Source organism: Thamnophis sirtalis, unplaced genomic scaffold (genome assembly GCF_051295495.1).
Source record: "Thamnophis sirtalis isolate CommonGarterSnake01/CBP01778 unplaced genomic scaffold, rThaSir2_p1.2 scaffold_6, whole genome shotgun sequence".
Classification (NCBI taxonomy): Eukaryota; Metazoa; Chordata; class Lepidosauria; order Squamata; family Natricidae; genus Thamnophis; species Thamnophis sirtalis.
In genome coordinates, this window is record NW_028261386.1 from 43,776,467 (window position 1) to 43,795,098 (window position 18,632).

Genomic DNA, 18,632 nt, shown 5'->3' on the forward strand with positions numbered 1-18,632 from the left:
ACTCAGCTACCACAATCCAAGTTCTTCCCATGGCACTCATTAAACAATTGTGTGGGGGTGCTCAGGGTGGGGGCAACACTGGGAGGCCCAGGGCCCACCAGCATGTGGAAACCTGCCTAGGATTGGGAGGCATTGGCCAGCTAGGCCACTGGCACACAGACCTTATCCCTACCCTACCTTACAGGTCCACTTACCTTTCCATTACTTCAGCCCATCCTGCACATGAGTTTCATTTTCGTGATGGTTCAGAAGGCTTCTTCTCCAAACCATCACAAGAATAATGACATTCGCTAGCATTTTCTGCTTCAGAAAAGAAAATGCAAATCCAGCATTCTGAAAGGGTGAACTTCAGTATTTCAGAATGCTGAAACTTGGAGCCTTTAGTGTTTTCTCCTCCAGAATCTATTTCTTTCACTAATGTCCTCCTCTCCAAGGAGAAAATGCTAGTCAAGCTGGCATCTGCTCAAAGCCTTTTAGAATATCAGCTGTGTTAATGTTTTGTTAGATGTGAAGTCTTCTTATTTAACACAGGAGCAGATTCCCCTCCTTGCACAGAGCAGAGAGGAAACTCGTCTGTACTCTGGAGAAACAAGTCTAAATCCGTTGTCTCCTTTGTTCGCAGAAATCTTAAATGGCAATTGCATGGTCACAGGGTACTTGGCAACTCATAAATGTGAACAGGGTGCCAAACTCCTAAAATGCGGTCATGTGAACTGGAGCCCCCCCCCGCACAGAGTAACATTTCATGACACCCAGAAATGTTTTACATGGCTATTGTAACTGAACAGTTCTTAAATGGCCAATTGTAAGCTGAGGACTTCAATTAAGCTTCCCATTACTTGTGTTCCAAAAATAATCAATTTTCAGTGATTTTTAAAAAATATCCCATTGTGATTTTATTAAAGGAAAACTACAAACTTCTCTGGGGAGATAGGAACCTCATACCTCTGTCCTTATAGGTTGAGTTGATTAACTTTTGATGAACAAAGCCTGGCTGCTAAAGCCTTTTAAAAGAAAAGTTATATTTTGCAAAACGTAATTAAATACAGGTAGTCCTCAGTGACCTCTCATCTGGCAACCCATTCAGAGTTATGATGTATCTCCCCAATACTATTTGCAACCCCATTTTTAAGTTCTGATGACTGCATTCTTCCACTCACTTGATTGCATGTTGAGTGCTTGGTAACCAGCTCACATTTAGGACTATTTACAGCAATAACGGACCAAAAATGGGACTCGGGGGGAACTCCTCCCCCCTGCGGTCCCCCCGCCCCTGTGCATGCGCACACTGTTACAAGTGTTTTGTCAGCCTTGTGTGCAGCTTTATTCCTCCCTAGCATTCATCTCCATTGTTCAGTGATCCATTTTCTACCTCTCTAGGATTTATCTCTATCTGCTCCTGTGAGGCATTTCCTGTTCTTGTTGAATGTATATAGGGATATTCTCGATGTCTTGTATAGTGTTTTAATTGATTAAACAGCATGTTCTGCAGAGACCCAAAAATCAGTTGACCAGCAGGAGGCGCACGCACATGCGCGTTGAAGCTCAGCTGGGGCAACAGCTTGCGTGCCGGTAGAGGGGCCTCTCTGTGCCATCTGTGGCACATGTGCCATAGGTTCGCCATCACAGGTCTAGGCAGTGTCCAAAAATTGGATACGGTTGAACAGAAGAAGAAAAAACAAACCTAGATCTACTCTATGATATTTCATCAACGACCATGACATCTTATCATTGAAGTCTATCAATATGGGTTGCTTTGCAACATAATCAGGTTTCTGCTCCAATTTCTTTGCATTTTTAAGATGAAACGCTGCAATTGCAATATTACCTGAGAAAAATGTATGTGTCACATCTCGTTTTCTTTAATTTTGTACACACTATTTAACAGTACAATACTTGGTTGTATAAAGTGCCTAGCCCATCAATATTAGGTGTTACCTTTTGGTGATGTGTACCTATTCTTCTTAGCTTATATTTTTATCATCTTTCCGTGGGGATTCAGATCAAATAATGCAAGCTTCATTTTTCAGTAACTCATTTCATAAAGATTAGGTATTTGTTGTTTAAAGTGAGATTTTCATCTTCCCTTTAATTTTGTTGATGTTAAGTATACTTGGATATATTGCAAAGATTTTAAGTAGCTTGGTGATAACTGGTTCATTATTGCAAAAATAAGGACAAGATGAACAAGCTTATGGAAGATACAATAGATTTTTTACAATTTCAGTAAAAATGAACCAAGCATGTCCCTAATACTAATCTATATATATAAAAGCGAAAATCACTCATGCCGGATCATAAAAACTCCAGAACCGTAAAGCCTACGAACTTGAAATGTGCCAAGTATGTCACTCTTGGCTTTTAGGTGCTCGCTTAGAAAGGGTTTTTCAAAATGACCGTATCATTAGTATTTGTTATATTATTATTAACACACTCTGATGCTAAGGAGTTCTACTCCTCCTCCCCACCTGAAAAGATTTCTGTTCAAACTGCCACTTGGGTGTGGCCAGCGTGTGACTCCTCTGGCCTGCTGGCTGGGAGTTTGGAGAGGAGCCTGGGGCAGAGAAGAAGTTTGGTTTCTGTGGGGCAAGGCTGAGGGAGAGAAGGGGATAGGATAGGGGAGGCTTCTGTGGGGCAAGCCTGAGAGAGAAGGGGGATAGGAGAGAAGAGGCTTCTGTGGGGCAAGGCTGAGGGAGAGAAGGGGATAGGATAGGGGAGGCTTCTGTGGGACAAGCCTGAGAGAGAAGGGGGGATAGGAGAGGAGAGGCTTCTGTGGGGCAAGTCTGAGGGAGAGAAGGGGGATGGGATAGGTTTCTATGGGGCAAGCCTGAGGGAGAAGGGGATAGGATAGGACAGGTTTCTGTAGGGCAAGGCTGAGGGAGAGAAGGGGATAGGAGAGAAGAGGATTCTGTGGGACAAGTCTGAGGGAGAGAAGGAGATAGGATAGGATAGGATAGGATAGGATAGGATAGGATAGGATAGGTAGGGTAGGATAGGATAGGATTGGATAGGATTCTGTGTGGTAAGCCTGAGATAGAGAAGGGGATAGGAAAGGAGAGGCTTTGTGGGACCAGCCTGAGGGAGAGAAGAGGAGACGAGAGACCGATCATAACTATTCATTAATTTTCAAGCTGTAAGTGTCAATTTATCAAGCCAGATTACATCCTTTCATAGCTGAGCGTGTGTATTCAGCTAGTATTCAATAAGAGCTAAACATAGTGCATACAGGTCCACAAATTTACAACATCTATTTTAAGAATTCTATTCCATCATTTGCCCAATAACTGAGAAAGTGATTGCTCCAAATCCACTGAAGTCCAATGACTAACAGTGGACTTGAACTTGGGTATTGCCATTCCAATACCACACTGACTCACTTCTTGCCATACAGTACTGTAAATTCCATTAGAATGCCCTGCTAACATTTTCTAGCACAATAAAAGACTCTTCTAACTTAAATAGCAACAATGGAGCTTAGACTCCCCTTAACAGTGAGATAATTGCACCCTTTTCCATTGTACATAAAGTTCCTTTCTCAGCAAGACATTGTTGGTTGTTTGTGATTAATCTGTAAACTGCTCTATTTTGGGCTCAAATGTCTTGGCAGTTTGACATAGCTTCTGCAATGATTTAGTAAGGTTGTCACAATTAAGTTGGTAATTCTTGTTTTTATCTTTAAAATTCTTAGATTGAAAATCATTGAAAACATGACCTAATTCCATCCCCAAAATGCCTAAGTCCCAGAGCATGTCATTCAAGGTGAGTGACAAGGATAAGTAGCATCATAGACTAGCTCATTTGTAGGTCAGTGTATGAAAAGCATCTGGTATAGGTTTCAAAACTAATTTCCCAAGGAGAAGGAAGTCTAAGAACAGGGAAACTTCAAATATCTTTGTTTTCAGTTATATCATGTGAAAGCACAAGCCCTCTGAATAGTAAAATGAAAGGATTATTTTCTTGGCTTATCTGTGGACAGAGATTTCTTAAATTGGATTACACTAATTAGTATTGGAATGACGTAGTATAGATCCAGCTTTAATTATTTGAAATTGAAACAGTTTCTCCTTTGTATAGAAGGGACGACCACAAATAGTTGCATATCTTATTTACCAATAATCTTTTATTAATGTGATTTTAAAAAAAACATCTTGCTGATTTGAAAAATGTATCTGCACTTCTTCAATTTTGGGCTGAGAAAGATGGAAGAACTAAGTAATGTCCCAACAAAAAGGATGCCCCTTTGAATCTTCAAGGACTGAGTGGTGGCATATCTTTCTAATTCTAGTCTTAACCCTTTTCAAAGAAGGGGTGGTTTGAGGAGAAGCTTGGTACCACCAGCATTGTGAAAAAGATGGCAGTGATGAAAATCAAGTTTAACCAGAAGAAAAGAGTAAAACTAGCACAAGGATTATGGCTAATGAATTGGTTTTCAGTGTTTGCTGGAATTGTTGTTTTTTCTATGGGACTTTTTCTGAAAATTGAACTCAGGAAGCGAAGTGAAATGATGGACAATTCTGAAAGCCATTTTGTGCCCAACTCTTTAATACTGGTAGGTCTACTTGCCGGTGTATCTAATGCTCTTTCTGGCAAAATATGCTACGATTCCCTGGATCCTGCTAAATTTGAAAAATGGAAATTTTTCTTGAAATTCTATTTAATGATATGTGTAATTTTTAATGTCTTCATTTTTTTAATTGCTTTTATTTGCTTTCTGATGAGGGGTTCTCTTGACTATACACTGGCAGAAGGGTTAAAAAATAGTATGAAATTCTACCGTGACACAGATACTCCAGGAAGATGCTTCATGAAGAAGACAATTGATATGCTCCAGATTGAGTTCAGATGTTGTGGAAATAATGGTTACAGAGACTGGTTTGAGATTCAGTGGATCAGCAACCGATACTTAGATTTTGGTTCCAAGGAAGTGAAAGAGTAAGTAGTTGAAAGAAAATTAATTTTGGTGTATGGTTTCTGCCTTTAAATCTTGTGTTTACATGTCATTCAGATTTTTTTTAGAGGTTCTGTTGTGAATAGCAAACTAAGATCAGCAATAAAGAGTAATATAAATTATTTTAATTAAGGAAGCCACCATTTCAGACTTTCAGAAATATAACTTAATTGATTAATTTTCTTTTCCCAGTAATTGTCTTATACTATAGCATTATAACTTTAACAATGAATTATTTTAGGGGTATTTCACTACTCCTTTCTAGCTTATGGTTCATCCATTTACTATATTGCTGTTAAGCCATCATGCCTGATTTTTCCCTAAAAACAAAGTAATTGAATAAATACAACAGAACTCACTATTTTTTTATATGGATTATGCAGGGAAACCTCTTCTTTGCACACTGACATTTATCTTGACCTCTGTTAAATCACTCTTTAGCTATTCTTGGCTTTCTCCTCTAGGTAGATAAATGGATTTATAGAGCTCTACTAATGTACACACGCTCAATACATACTTATTTTGCCCTTGAATGCATAAAATTGAATCTACACTCTTTTCGGGGATTCTAATTATTTATCTGCCTTGAAAGTATGGCTGGGTATGCTTTCGTCTTACCAGGTGACTTCTGCTATAGATATTTTTTGAAAATATTTTGTCATTGCTTTCTCATTCTAGGAAAAGATTCAGCCCCCCCCCGCCCCCAATAATTAATTATGCTAAGAGAAAAAATGCTAGTCTTCAAATGGTTAAGATTTTTAACGATTTTGATTGCCAGGATTGTTGAATAAGCAGCTTTCAGAATTCTAAAGCATCTTAACAGTGAACTGCATCAGTTTTTTTATTTGCACTGAATTCAGTGGGATTTATGATTAAATAGATATATACGAAATACATTGAATTTCACTGTTAGTTACCTTATAGGCAGCTTGGGGAAGTTCATTGTGATTAATACAAATCCCATTAATTCCAACAGCACTTAAATATGTGAATATAGATGGGTTATAGAGATCCAGTGCTGAAGTTCTGAATTTAATAAATAAATCATCAATGAAATATAAATACATTTAATAGAATAGTTGAATAACAGAGTTGGAAGGTATCTTGGAGATCTTGTTGTCCAACCCGCTGCTCAGGCAGGAAACCCTACACCATTTCAAACAAATGATTGTCCAATCTCTTTTTTAAAGCGTCCAGTGTTGGAACATTCACAACTTCTAGAAGCAAGTCATTCCACTGTTAATTGTTCTAACTGTCAGGACATTTCTCCTTATTTCTAGGTTGCATCTCTGCTTGATTAGTTTTCATCCATTGTGTGTCATTGTATATTGTATATTTGAGTACCTTTTCATAATTTCTCCTATGAAATTATTCTATGAAATCTTCTAATATGAACTATTCAAGATGCATGCAAAAAAAACCTTTTAGTTTTGCTTGTGGTGATTTTTCACTCAAATATTGTAGTCTTAATGTAATCCAATTAAATAAATACCAATTTTATTTGTATTTTGATATGTTATGCTGAACAAATATATGAATGGGAGCCGTTCAAATTATGTCTTGATATAAATAACAACATGGAAAAGTATAATGAGATGTCCACTATGCTGGCATTATCTGAAGATTTGGAGCTTGAGTTTAATCCATCCACAGGAGGACAGTACAAGGGAAATAAAATGAGATTATGTTGTCAGACAGATGTGTAATACTGTACTATTTTTAAAAATGGTGATAGAATTTCAGGTATAAAAGTAGTTTCACTACTTAAATTCAGTTCCCAGGAATATAATGTTATTGCTCATTTTAGTTTGGATGTATATACAATGCTTGCATTATCAAGTACAGAATGTATTTGAATGTCCCAGGGACATTATCCAGTTCACACTGAAATCAGCAGGAGACTGAGTGGAGATAAGGATATCTAATTAGCGTATAATACTTTGAAGATTATAAATAGTCAGGATTATCTTCAGGAAAAGGGTTCTTTTAGTCACTTTAAGATTCTTCATGTGATGATAATAATAATAATTTACAATTCAACAGACAAGCATTTGACACATAACAGCCCAGACTTCAATTGTTGATAAGAAAAACAAAAAAGTAGGGATAATGGACATTACAATATTTGGAGATAGCAGAATAAAAGAAAAAGAACTGGAGAAAAATCATAAAATACAAAAACCTGCCAATAAAAGTAGAATGACTGTGACAAAAGAAAGCAAGGATAGTACCAAGAGTAATAGGTGCATTGGGTGCAACTGCAAACATCTGGAGCACCACTTGAACAGCATATGGTATTGACAAAAGCACAATTAGTCAATTGCAAAAAGCAGCTTTATTTGGAACAGCTAATATCCTGCAACAATACCTTCAACACCTCTGGAAGCACTCAATAGGTGGATAACACTGCCAAATCCAGTCTTAACATCTGGCTGACTTTGCAACCAGTCATAATAGTAATTTATTAAACTTACATGCCATCAACTTTCCATAACCCCGAGTGCCTCACAACAATGAAAGAAATTACAATAAAATCAATAAAATATAAAAAAAGAAAAAATGGCAAGCACATTGAACTAAGGGACCCATTTCTCCATCTGTTATGGCCAAGGTGAAGATATGCCTTTAAAGATACAAAAAGGATTGCTGCTGGCTATGATCCATACAATATAATTCAAGAGGCTGTCCCTTTTAAATAGAATTGCAATTTGTTTCATTAGTACTAAATTTGTTTGACATTTCACATATCACTCATGAAACAGGAAATGTTTATATCATGTCCAAGTACAATTCCATTTCTCTAAGACTTGCCTTACTTAGGCATTATGCCTAAAAGTGAAGGAGGGTAAGATAATCTCTCCTTCAGATTCTAATTTGTGTCTCATTTTTCAAAGCAGCCAATGAACTAACATTAGCCCAATTGTACATATATTAGTACATACTATCCATCAATGCTATTCAGTTTTGGGGTTTGCAAAATTATGCAGAAAAAGTGTAAAAGATAATAAGCAAAAGAAGCATGAAAAAATAAAAGCAAACTTAAAACTAGTTTACACTAACATTATTCAGTAGAAAATCCATCCTTGTTTCTATTATGTCCATACATCTATTCATACATTGCCTTTTGTTCTTGACAGTTCTGTTTTTGAGTGTCTCATAAGTTCCATCTAGCCAACCATAAGACTTTGTTGGTCCTGCTAATTGCCCTTTTACCCTTTGTATAGTTATTTTGTAATTTGATTATCATTCATCTCTCTGTATGATCAAACTACAGCAATTTTTTATTCAAACCTGATTCACTCATTCTCTATTCCTTTTCTTATTCAATTTTCTTCTACAACGTTTTCCTGAATGTTAAGATACTCCAAAGATATTTAAGAGATCTTTATTCTGTTTTAGCTATTCTAGATAGAAACGTTAAACCTTCTTAGCTTGTTTTCTTGCAAACATTTCATTATCCAAACTAGATAATATCATCAGTGCTAGAAGTACTGAGCTACATTTTCTTTTATCAGTAAGACAGAAACTTCTCTGTGGCTCTGTCCAGCACAAGTATTTTTCATCTAATTAAGCCAGTTTCATTTGCATTTCCTTCCACTTGCAGGCAGAGAGATTATCAAAGAAGTTGACTTGATTCAGAATTTAACTGATGAGCTGTTTGCATTTACTGCAATAATTTATTATGTAAACAAAATATTTCCCAATGTTTAATGGTATTTTAAACTGGACCAAACATCTAAACCTGTGAATGTCCTTTATCATACCGTACAATTGTTAAAGGTTTTCCAATATGGGGGAGCTATACCTGAAATAATCCATCTTCCAACTTTTGAACAAAACTCTAGACATCAGACTAATAAAGAATTAACATTATAAAAATTATCTGATCATGATACTTTTTGTTCCTACATGATATATAAAATAGTTATTATTTTTATATCAACAATTACATCCCAGCTTTGTTTACAATGAACAAATAACAAATATCTTTACTGCCTTGTGTTTTTCTCTGACAATGTTTTATTAATTACTTCTACCTAGTTAACCTAGAATCCTGAGAAAACTCAGTAGTGTTGGAAGAACTACCGTTAGTTAGTAATTGGAGAAGAAATCCCCATCTATAGACCAGACTTAGGGAGTATAAATCTCCTGGAAAACGACAATGGGAAACTACTTCTAGATTGTTGCCAAACAAAAGCATGGACACATCTGTATAACTCACAGGATAGTTACCTCCTCTAATCACCAGAAATGTAGTACAAATAATTGTATAATTTTTACAGGTAGTCCTCAACTTACAATCACAATGGAGCCCAAAATTTCTGTTACTAAGCAAGAAAGTTAAATGAGTTTTGCCTCATTTTACAATTTCTTTTTTGTCACAATTGTTAAGTGAATTGCTGCAATTGTTCAGTTAGTAATACAGTTGTGAAGTGAATCTGGATCCCCCATTGATTTTGCTTGTCAAAAGGTCTCAAAAGGGGATCACACGATCCAACCAATAGTCATAAATATGAGCTAGTTGCCAAGTGTCTGAATTTTAAGTATGTGACCAGGGGGATGCTGCAATGGTTGTTAATGTGAAAAATAAGACATAAGCAGTGGTGGGATTCAGCCAGTTCGCACCACTTCAGGAGAACCAGTTATTAACTTTCTGAGCAGTTTGTTGGAAGAAATCATTAGGGCAGAGAACCAGTTGTTAAATTATTTGAATCCCACCACTGGAAATAAGACACTTTATTCAATGTTGTTGTAACTTCAAATAGTCATTAAATGAAAGATTGTAAGTTGAGGACTACTGTATAGCATTCTTTGATGGTTACTGAAATCTTTCTTTAACTCCCCTCCTTTTATAATCTACATTTCAGTATTTATTATTCAACAGTGTACTCCCATTGCCTCCCACTCCCATTACTGTCAGTAAAACAATACAGAACCATAATCATTCCCATTTTCAGTGATGATATTCTTTGCCAGACTATTTCCTGATTCTCAGGGAAAGTTTGCAGGAGGCGAGGGAGTACACATTTGCTGACAGTTCTTTAGCTCCAAGTCTTCAAGTTTGAGTTGATTATTAATCAATACTATTTGAATTTGAATAAAAAATTATCTTTAAGCAAAATATTCTTCAAAATTGGGGGATCAATATGATTGGACTGGCAAGTAGCCCTTAATTCTTGTATTAATATGCAATCAACAATTTTCCACAGTAAATTGAGGATTTTCTTTTAACTATTTTAAAAAACTACATTTTTTTAAAAAAGGGATTTTTGTGTGAAGTTTACATTCTGCCTTTAGTGCAGGAGCTCAAGGCAATGTACCTAGGTCTCCTCACTCCCATTAACCCTGTAAGGCAAGTCAAGGTAAGAGAAAGCAATTTGCTCAAAGTGAATCCATGAGAATTTGACCCTGGCCTTCTTGGTCCTAGTCCAACATCTTAATATTGCATCCCCTTTTAACACAAATTAATTCCTCATTAACATATAAATGTGCTAAACAGTTCCCCATATTTTTTTTTTTTGAGGCTTGCTGGTAACATACATCCAAAGCCAGAAGGCTGTTCTCAATCTAGCTAAAAAAAAAAACGCCAACCCAGGTGTTTTAAATGAGAAAGATTATATCCAGATGTTATGAGGAAAATGCAACTAATTCACATGCAGCAGATAAACAGTGGCGGTAATGTTGCTCCATTTTTCTTAGTGGCTGTTCCTAAATACAGATTTGCTCTTATTCATTTACAGTCGCATTAAAAGTAACGTGGATGGCAAATACTTGGTGGACAGTGTTCCCTTCAGCTGCTGCAATCCAAGTTCTCCACGGCCATGCATCCAGTACCAGGTTTCTAATAATTCAGCTCACTACAGTTACGACTACCAAACAGAAGAACTCAATCTATGGACTCGTGGCTGCAGAGAGGCTCTGCTTAATTACTACAGCGGCATAATGACCTCCATGGGAGTGGTTGCCCTCTTTGTCTGGCTTTTTGAGGTAATACAATTGGCAAACTAATTTCTCTCACAGCTGTTCAGAATCATAATGAGTACTTCTCATGGCAATTATCATTTTTGTGGAAAATATTGCAGGATTATACAGATACAGCCTTGTTTAGATTTTATTGTGTAGAATAATTGCCGTTTTGTAGAAAATATTGCAGGGTTATACAGGTACCAGCCTTATTTTGATTTTTTTTTAAGGGAAAGATAGTTTTCAGAAGGGAAACAAACATGTATTCTCTCCTTCCCCCATCTGAGCTATACTATAGGATCATGTGGACATCAGGTTTGACACAGTTGCCATGTTAAATCCGATTATGGTTTGCTACGTAACAAGAGCGGGGAGGAATTTCCTTTAGTGTGGTAAAGATATTTTAATTGGGTTGAAAATATTTTATTGATCCTAATCTCCTGTCCTCTACAATATTAGAAGTGTTTTAGATTTATGCAGGCCATTCTCCTTCCTTCCTTCCTTCCTTCCTTCCTTCCTTCCTTCCTTCCTTCCTTCCTTCCTTTCCTCAGTCAGAATTCATCTACCTTGCTTTGGTCATGTAGGATGAAAGGTCCTCGCTGAAGTGGATTTTTTTCTTATGAAAAAAACCTGATGTATGTTGGGATATCTTGGAATACACATAGATCAATACTTTCTTCTAGGGCTCCATTAGCAACTTGATGACATAGCCCAGTTCCCATTTTTCCCTCAACTCTCCATTTTTGACTGAGCCTCATGTTACTTATGTGGACATTAAACAAAAGTATGCCTTTCTGAATGTTTGGGAATTTTGTATTCATTTATTATTTCAGTTTCTAAGGATGCCCATTCAGCCAATGGCTCTGTCCAGTGTACAAAAGTTAAAACCAGAGAAAACAATATTTTAAAACCATAAATAACAGAGGTCATGTTGGGAGAGAGAAGGAACTGTTAACACATCTTCCACAGTGGATACCCTGTGGAGAAAGCCAGGTCTTCAAATTTCCTTGAAGGCCTCATTGTATTTATCAGTGAATATAAAGATTACCTTAAGAAGTAACAAAAGAGGAAGTATTCATTCTAATTGATATGGATGGTTTGGGACTTGAAATATTTTAAATAAACTTAAAATCATGTATATGCCAAGGTATATTTACAAGTACTACAAATTGTGACTCTTGAAAATATATTTTTTTTTCCTGATCGTTCTCTAAAAAACAAATACAGAGCCCTAACATTTTACTGGCTTTTTTTTTTACTGTTAACAATTTATTTAAAATTGTCCCTTTCTTGACTAATAGGTTAAACACATTTGTAAACAGCAAGAGTCTGAATTTATCTCTAAAAATGACATTGCTGATTCAGTTAGAAGGGTATTAACTGTAAGATACTATGCTAAAACTTACTAACCTCTACTTAACTTGCTGTCTCCAGATGCTATTAAAAGATTTGTCAAAGTAGATTACAAATTGATTTTTAAAAAAATGATCAGAATTGGATTTTTTCAAAATGCCAATGGCAAACTGAACATCTGAACATCTGATAACTTGTCTACCAATTGAACTGTCTTCAGGATTTGTAAAACATGAAAAATTTAGGTAGAATATTTGTATTTCTCCTTAAGATTATGTCTGCCTTTGCAACAGGGTTCCCAAGTTTCTATAAATGTTTTCCTTTTTATTTTTTTATGATTTTTATTTAATTTTTATGATTTTTATTTATACTCTGTGTTTGTTTATTCTAGTCCAAAATGATTGATTTATTAAAACAAAGAAAAAATAAGGCCATAATACATTATTCACATTTTATCTGTAAATGCATTGTCTAAGAACGTTATCACTTATAGCTGACCCTTCAGAAAGTTTGTAGTATGATCTAAGAAATTTGAATCCAAAGCTATACATTCTCACAATCAGAGAGATAGTTGCAGCCACAGCTTTCTTCTCGAAGTTCCCTAAATCACCTTTAGAAGTATTGCATAGCTACCATAACTGTGTTAGGAAAACCTAGGAATATTAAAAATGAAAGATAATGTTGCAATCCATGCAGACTCCTAAAATATATCCTTTTTTTAAAGCATATATGTCTACACGAAAATGAAATACTCTCTGACCATCCACATTATTCCAAGAGTTTTTCTTGGGAAACTTAAGTAGTTACTGTATACTTCCTTACTATGAGATACAAATCTATTTTTCCTGCCTCAATTTCAAGTACTTATTCTTGCTTTACATATTTAAGTAGTTTTAATCTTGACTGCCTTCCAAGTAGCTGATTCCTTATGAACTTCATATCAAATATTTATGAAAAGAGCAGAAGTGATGCACAAAGAAACATGTAGATGTAATAACTTTCCATTTACAAGAAGGAAAATTTACAATTACAAAATGAAATTTCAAATTAGTTGGAGAAGCTAGCTATTGTATCTTCACTAAGGCCTGATAATTGATAGTAACACTCCTTGTTATATCTTTATTAATGTACGATAGTAGCAATTTGATATAAAACTTATCTGTTTTACCTGGGAATCAATGGAAGTTAGGATGCTTAGGGAGTTTACAAGTTGCCAGTTAATCCCAATAATGAACATTGTAAACTCTGTGTTACAGAGCTAAATGGTTATACATCCTCCAGGTTTTGATATAGCACACTTTTGGCCTGGTCCGAGTCAGCAGAAATACAATAACGCAAGGGTCTTTAATTTATTTCCTAGAGTTGGGTCCATAACAAGGCATAACCATTAAAATCTATGGTAGTGGCCCCAGTTAGAAGGTGGTAAGTTTCAACCAGTATGATTATAGTGGTATAGGGCACAAGAATCAGTACAGGTAGTCCTTGCTTAACTATCATTCTTTCAGTAACTGTTTAAAATTGTGATGGCACTAAACAAGTGGAACTTAACCCCAGTCCTTGAAATTCCAGATGTTGCAGTGTCCCCATGGTCACAATTCAGGAGCTTGGCAACTGACATACAATTATGATAGTTGCAACATCCTGCAATCACATGATCACCATTTGCAACCTTTACTGCTGGCTTCTGAAAAGCAAAGGCCGCATGACATGACCAGGTCACATTGCATTTAACAGCTGCCTGGGATTTTCTTAATGGGTGCCATTGGAAATGCATCTTTATAACACTTTAGGACAGCATCAGTGACAGAAATGCTGATTCCAGTTACCACCATTAAACAAGGACTACCTGTATGTACTGTTCAAGTTATAAATGGGTGATTTGAAATGTAAGCTAATATCACATAATCCTGATTTTACTTCTATGTGTAGATTTGGTAACTTTTGATTGTTCGTTTACAATTAAGATTATTTTCAATATACATAGGCTGTGAAATGAGCCAATCTTTAGTCAAGTTGACTGACAGTTCATTTTGTATCTCACTTAGATATTAGTATTGATAGGGTTGCGTCTATTGCATACCTCTCTGGAAAATATCACCAATCCAGAAGATCCTGAATGTGAAAGTGAAGGATGGGTCCTGGAGAAGAGCCTGAAAGATACTTTCAAATCTACCTTGGAAAATTTGAAAAATATTGGTAAGGGAAACCAAGTGAATGCTGAAGGTGCAGAAGATGAAGGTGCAAAAACCCAAGCTGTTGCAACCGTCAGCTGAGTTTCCCAGCTAACATGACTGTACCTAAAGACTGAAAATTGTGAATTCTAACCTTTGAAAAATGAGCCATCACAGCTACAGTATATATTTATTGATAATATTTAACATTTGCACTTACAGCAAGAACATTACAAAGCATCTTGATATAACCAATATTATATGTATATATTAAGGGGACTACTTTTATTGGAAATGGTTAACTATTATCTTAAAGCAAGTATATAAGGCATTAGGATCTTTCATATTAAAATTCAAGCATTGACTTCTATTTTGGTATTCTGGCACTGTGCATTTTTTTGTGGAATGGAAAAAAAAGAGGAAATGTAATTATTTTTATATTTTAAGTTTACAAATATTTGGAAAAATATGTATGCTGGATTATGCATACTTATGATAGGACAACAATAAAATACTGACTGGAAAATTGGAAAGGTATATAGAAAAATGCATTTTAACTTTCCTTTTTTGAGGGGGGATAAAAACAGATTTAAAATTGCAAACGAAGAACTATATTCAGTCGTGTTTATTGACAATATAGCAATAACAAAGTTAGTTGCACTGAATTTTTATGAACTGGATGAAAATGGATAACTTTATAGAAGCAAGATTACAGTACATAGTTTTGTAAACCAGTATAACTTTTAACCTAAGTTGCTGACATTTGCTCACCTTAAATCTGGTGCACAAACTAAGCTATGTTTTAAGAAAGAATTAGGAACCCCTATTTGTAACTGTAATTCATCAAAATAAACAGTTATCACATTCAGTAAATGGGGTTAAGGATTTTTTCCTGGCACTGAGAAGCAACTAAACAGATTTGCACATTAATTTAGTGAATTAGATGCTATGTAGAAAGACTTGGAGTTGCCTGTAATGGTAATATACAGAAGATTACTGTTTCAATGCATTTTAATACAAAATGTATTCACTAATATTGTCTAGTGTTATATTATTTTGCAGGTATCTTTTAAAGTTTGTAAGCTGGAGTGAAACATGGGGAGTTAAATAAGTATCTTTGTCTTATATGAAGCACTCACAGAGACACTACATAAACACATCTTTGCCAGGTGAGCCTTTCCCAAGAGAAAGCAGAAAAGTCTGCCTATTAATGAGCAGCCTAGTTATGGAACTGAGCCAATCCAAGTGTCTTGTAGCCTTTGATAAGAGAAATGAAGGAAGTGTTTATGTTATTATGATCAATAAAAAGCAGAATAAAGTTGTTCAGAGAAAAGTGGCAGCAAAGGCAGTTACAGGCATTAGGTGCTTGTTGACAAAACCTCTTCTGAGGTTTAAGTTAAATTATATTTAAGATCAAAAGTCCACCTTGGCAGATCTGTTTTCACTGGTGCTCATTTCCCCAGTTTTGGGCCCTGGGTTCCATTTATTTCGAAGAGACAGCAACTAAAACTAAGACCTTTGCCTGACTGATGACATTGTAACACTGCAGAAAACGGAAAATCAGCAAGTGGTTGGTAGCTCTCTCCTAATTATGAAGCTCCAGCCATGAAGACTAGCAAAACTTTTGAAATAAAAGAAGTATGATACTGAAGGTGATATGAAATGGAATAAGGTTGAAAGCTTATATGATCAAGGGAGTTTAGCAATTAAAAAATAGGGGAGGAAATGGAGAAGGTAGAAATGCCACAAGGAATTATACTGCAGTAGTCCCAAGAAGAGGTGATGTTCAGGCAAGGATTTTAACAATAGCAGTTATGTAAAGTGTTGAGGCTGAAGAACTATCACCGTTTAATAATTTCTTGAATATGAAGAGTGGGAAAAATTGTATATCTTTATTCAATTCTGCATATGCTACCTTTTTTCTGAAGGGGTCATTTTGTTTGTAGTTTTTGTAATGACATTTTGGGGGTTTCCTCAAATAACATCCAAATCCTACAATATATGCTGGTATATTTTAAAGTATTAGGACAGTCCTCTAAGTCTTTGCTGAGTTTTGTGATTGTTCCATGACGATAGTTTTTTAAACCAGAGATGAAAAGTAGGGAAATGGGAATCTATTTCCTACATTTGCAAAACTCAGTATGCATAATATGCTAACATAAAATGCTAACAGAAGCCTTAGTTTTTGTATTATCCTGGTTTATCATGGATCTAATTAGATCAATATGAGTCAAGTATTCATATAAAGCAATTGGTAAAAGGTTTAATTAGGAAGGTTTCAGAAATCTCATTGCAGCTATTTCACTGTGCTAATTCTTTGTATGTTATACAAATGTTCTGTAAATATTCCAGAATTTTATTGTATTGCATTAAAATTTACCTCAAGTCTAACTATATTCAACTCAAACTATCATTTCTCATTGATGGGGGGTTTATCTGGTTTCATTTTTTACTCAGCACTTTCTTTTATTGCCATATCAGAAAATGTAAGTTTATTTCCAGTTGCCAATCATCACAATCGACCAAGGGCATTCATTGTAATCAGTAAAGAATAAAGCAGAATCAGATTTAGGTCCCACACAATTATGTATATTTTTTGTATGAGAATTTATACTTGTTCTCTTTCCCTTGTAGTAGCATAACTGCAATTATTATATTGCTTTCTTTGAATAAAGAGAAATAAGAGAGTGAAAATATATTCCATTTACCGTATTTATCGGCGTATAACACGCAGTTTTAAAACTAAAATTGCAAGCTTAAACCCTGCCTGCGTGTTATACGCCGATACTGCGTGTTATACGCCGGGTCCCAAACTGCCTGCTCCAGCTGATTCACCGGCGCCCATGATACTCATAGAAGTGCAGCATCCATTTCATGGCAGCGTCGGCGGCTCTCCAGCTACCCTGCCTGATATAACCCCTACCTTGCAGCAGTGGCGGCAGCTCTCCAGCCACCTGCTGTTCGCTTTAACCCCATCATTGAACAAGCGGCGGCTGGAGAGCCGCCCGCTGCCTGATTTAACCCCATCCTAGCAGCAGCGGCTCGCAGCGGCCAGAGAGCCGCCCGCTGCCTGATTTAACCCCATCCTAGCAGCAGCGGCTCGCAGCGGCCAGAGAGCCGCCCGCTGCCTGTATTTTTTCTCCATCATTGCGGGTGCTTACCTTCCCGCCCGCCTGCTCTCTGGTCCCAAGTGTACGCGCCGGCATTCTCCCAATCAGCTGTGAGTCCGCAGCCGCCCGCGCTGCTGTTTTAAAGGCTGCTCCTCAGGACCCTCCGAAAACTTTTTGGTTTTCCAAAAAGCAGTGATTCTGATTAAGTTTTTTTGCTCAAAGAGGTGTTTTTTCATTTCATATTTGCCTTTTAAGAGGAGTTAATGTTATAATTCATGTTCTAATGTTATAAATTTTAATCCAACATTAAGTTCCGAGCTTCCAAGTCATTTATTTTTAATGAAAAAAATTTTTACTCAAATTTTTGTGTTCAAATGGGGAATGCGTGTTATACGCCGGTGCGTGTTATACGCCGATAAATACGGTAATTTAAATATTTTTCAGTAAGGTGCCCTAATATTAAAATTTCAAAATTTATTTGAAAGAGAAAAATTGATCAACAATATTTCTAGAAATCATAAAACTACTATTGTAGAAAATGGGATTTCCAATTTATCAGGGTCTTCTGACACAATCTTATTCTATTATGCTGCTTGTAATAATTGTCCTGTTAAATAAAAGTGGTTATGGATATGATTTTCCAAATGTGAGTGTACTGTAGGTACTATTACAAAAATGTGTAAGAATTTTTGATTACCACTATTGTTTTTTAACAAAGGATTTGGGGTAATTTTCAATTTACATTTCTTAATATACAAAATAGTGAAAAAATATAGTAGAGCAGTAAAAGTAGAAAGGCTCTTCATTGTTGAAAATTAGCACCTCTCAACTATCCAATTAGGTAGCCCAACATTTTTTAAACATCCAAATCAACTTCAAAAATTATGGCAATGCTGAAAGTATGAACGATTTGTGATTGTAAAAAGCGCATATTGTGGGGGGATAGTTTAATAAACAATAGTTTATTGTATGCTAATATATCTCCTGTTATGTGTAGAATTTAGAAATGTGATACTAAAGAAAGCAAGCAAACGTTTTCCTCTTTTTCTAAGACATCAATACTTGATGAAACATTCCAGGAGTGGA

The 18,632-nt window shown here is 35.9% G+C and overlaps 1 protein-coding gene across 1 annotated transcript; it reads left to right on the forward strand.

Annotated features, from left to right (window-relative positions):
• The first annotated feature begins 4,083 nt into the window (after window positions 1-4,083).
• PRPH2 (peripherin 2) lies at window positions 4,084-16,830 on the forward strand. The gene is made up of 3 exons (XM_014056088.2): window positions 4,084-4,932; window positions 10,690-10,936; window positions 14,311-16,830. Exons 1-3 carry the CDS (start codon window positions 4,352-4,354, stop codon window positions 14,536-14,538), a joined length of 1,056 nt encoding a protein of 351 aa, XP_013911563.2. The 5' UTR covers window positions 4,084-4,351; the 3' UTR covers window positions 14,539-16,830.
• The last annotated feature ends 1,802 nt before the right edge of the window (window positions 16,831-18,632 follow it).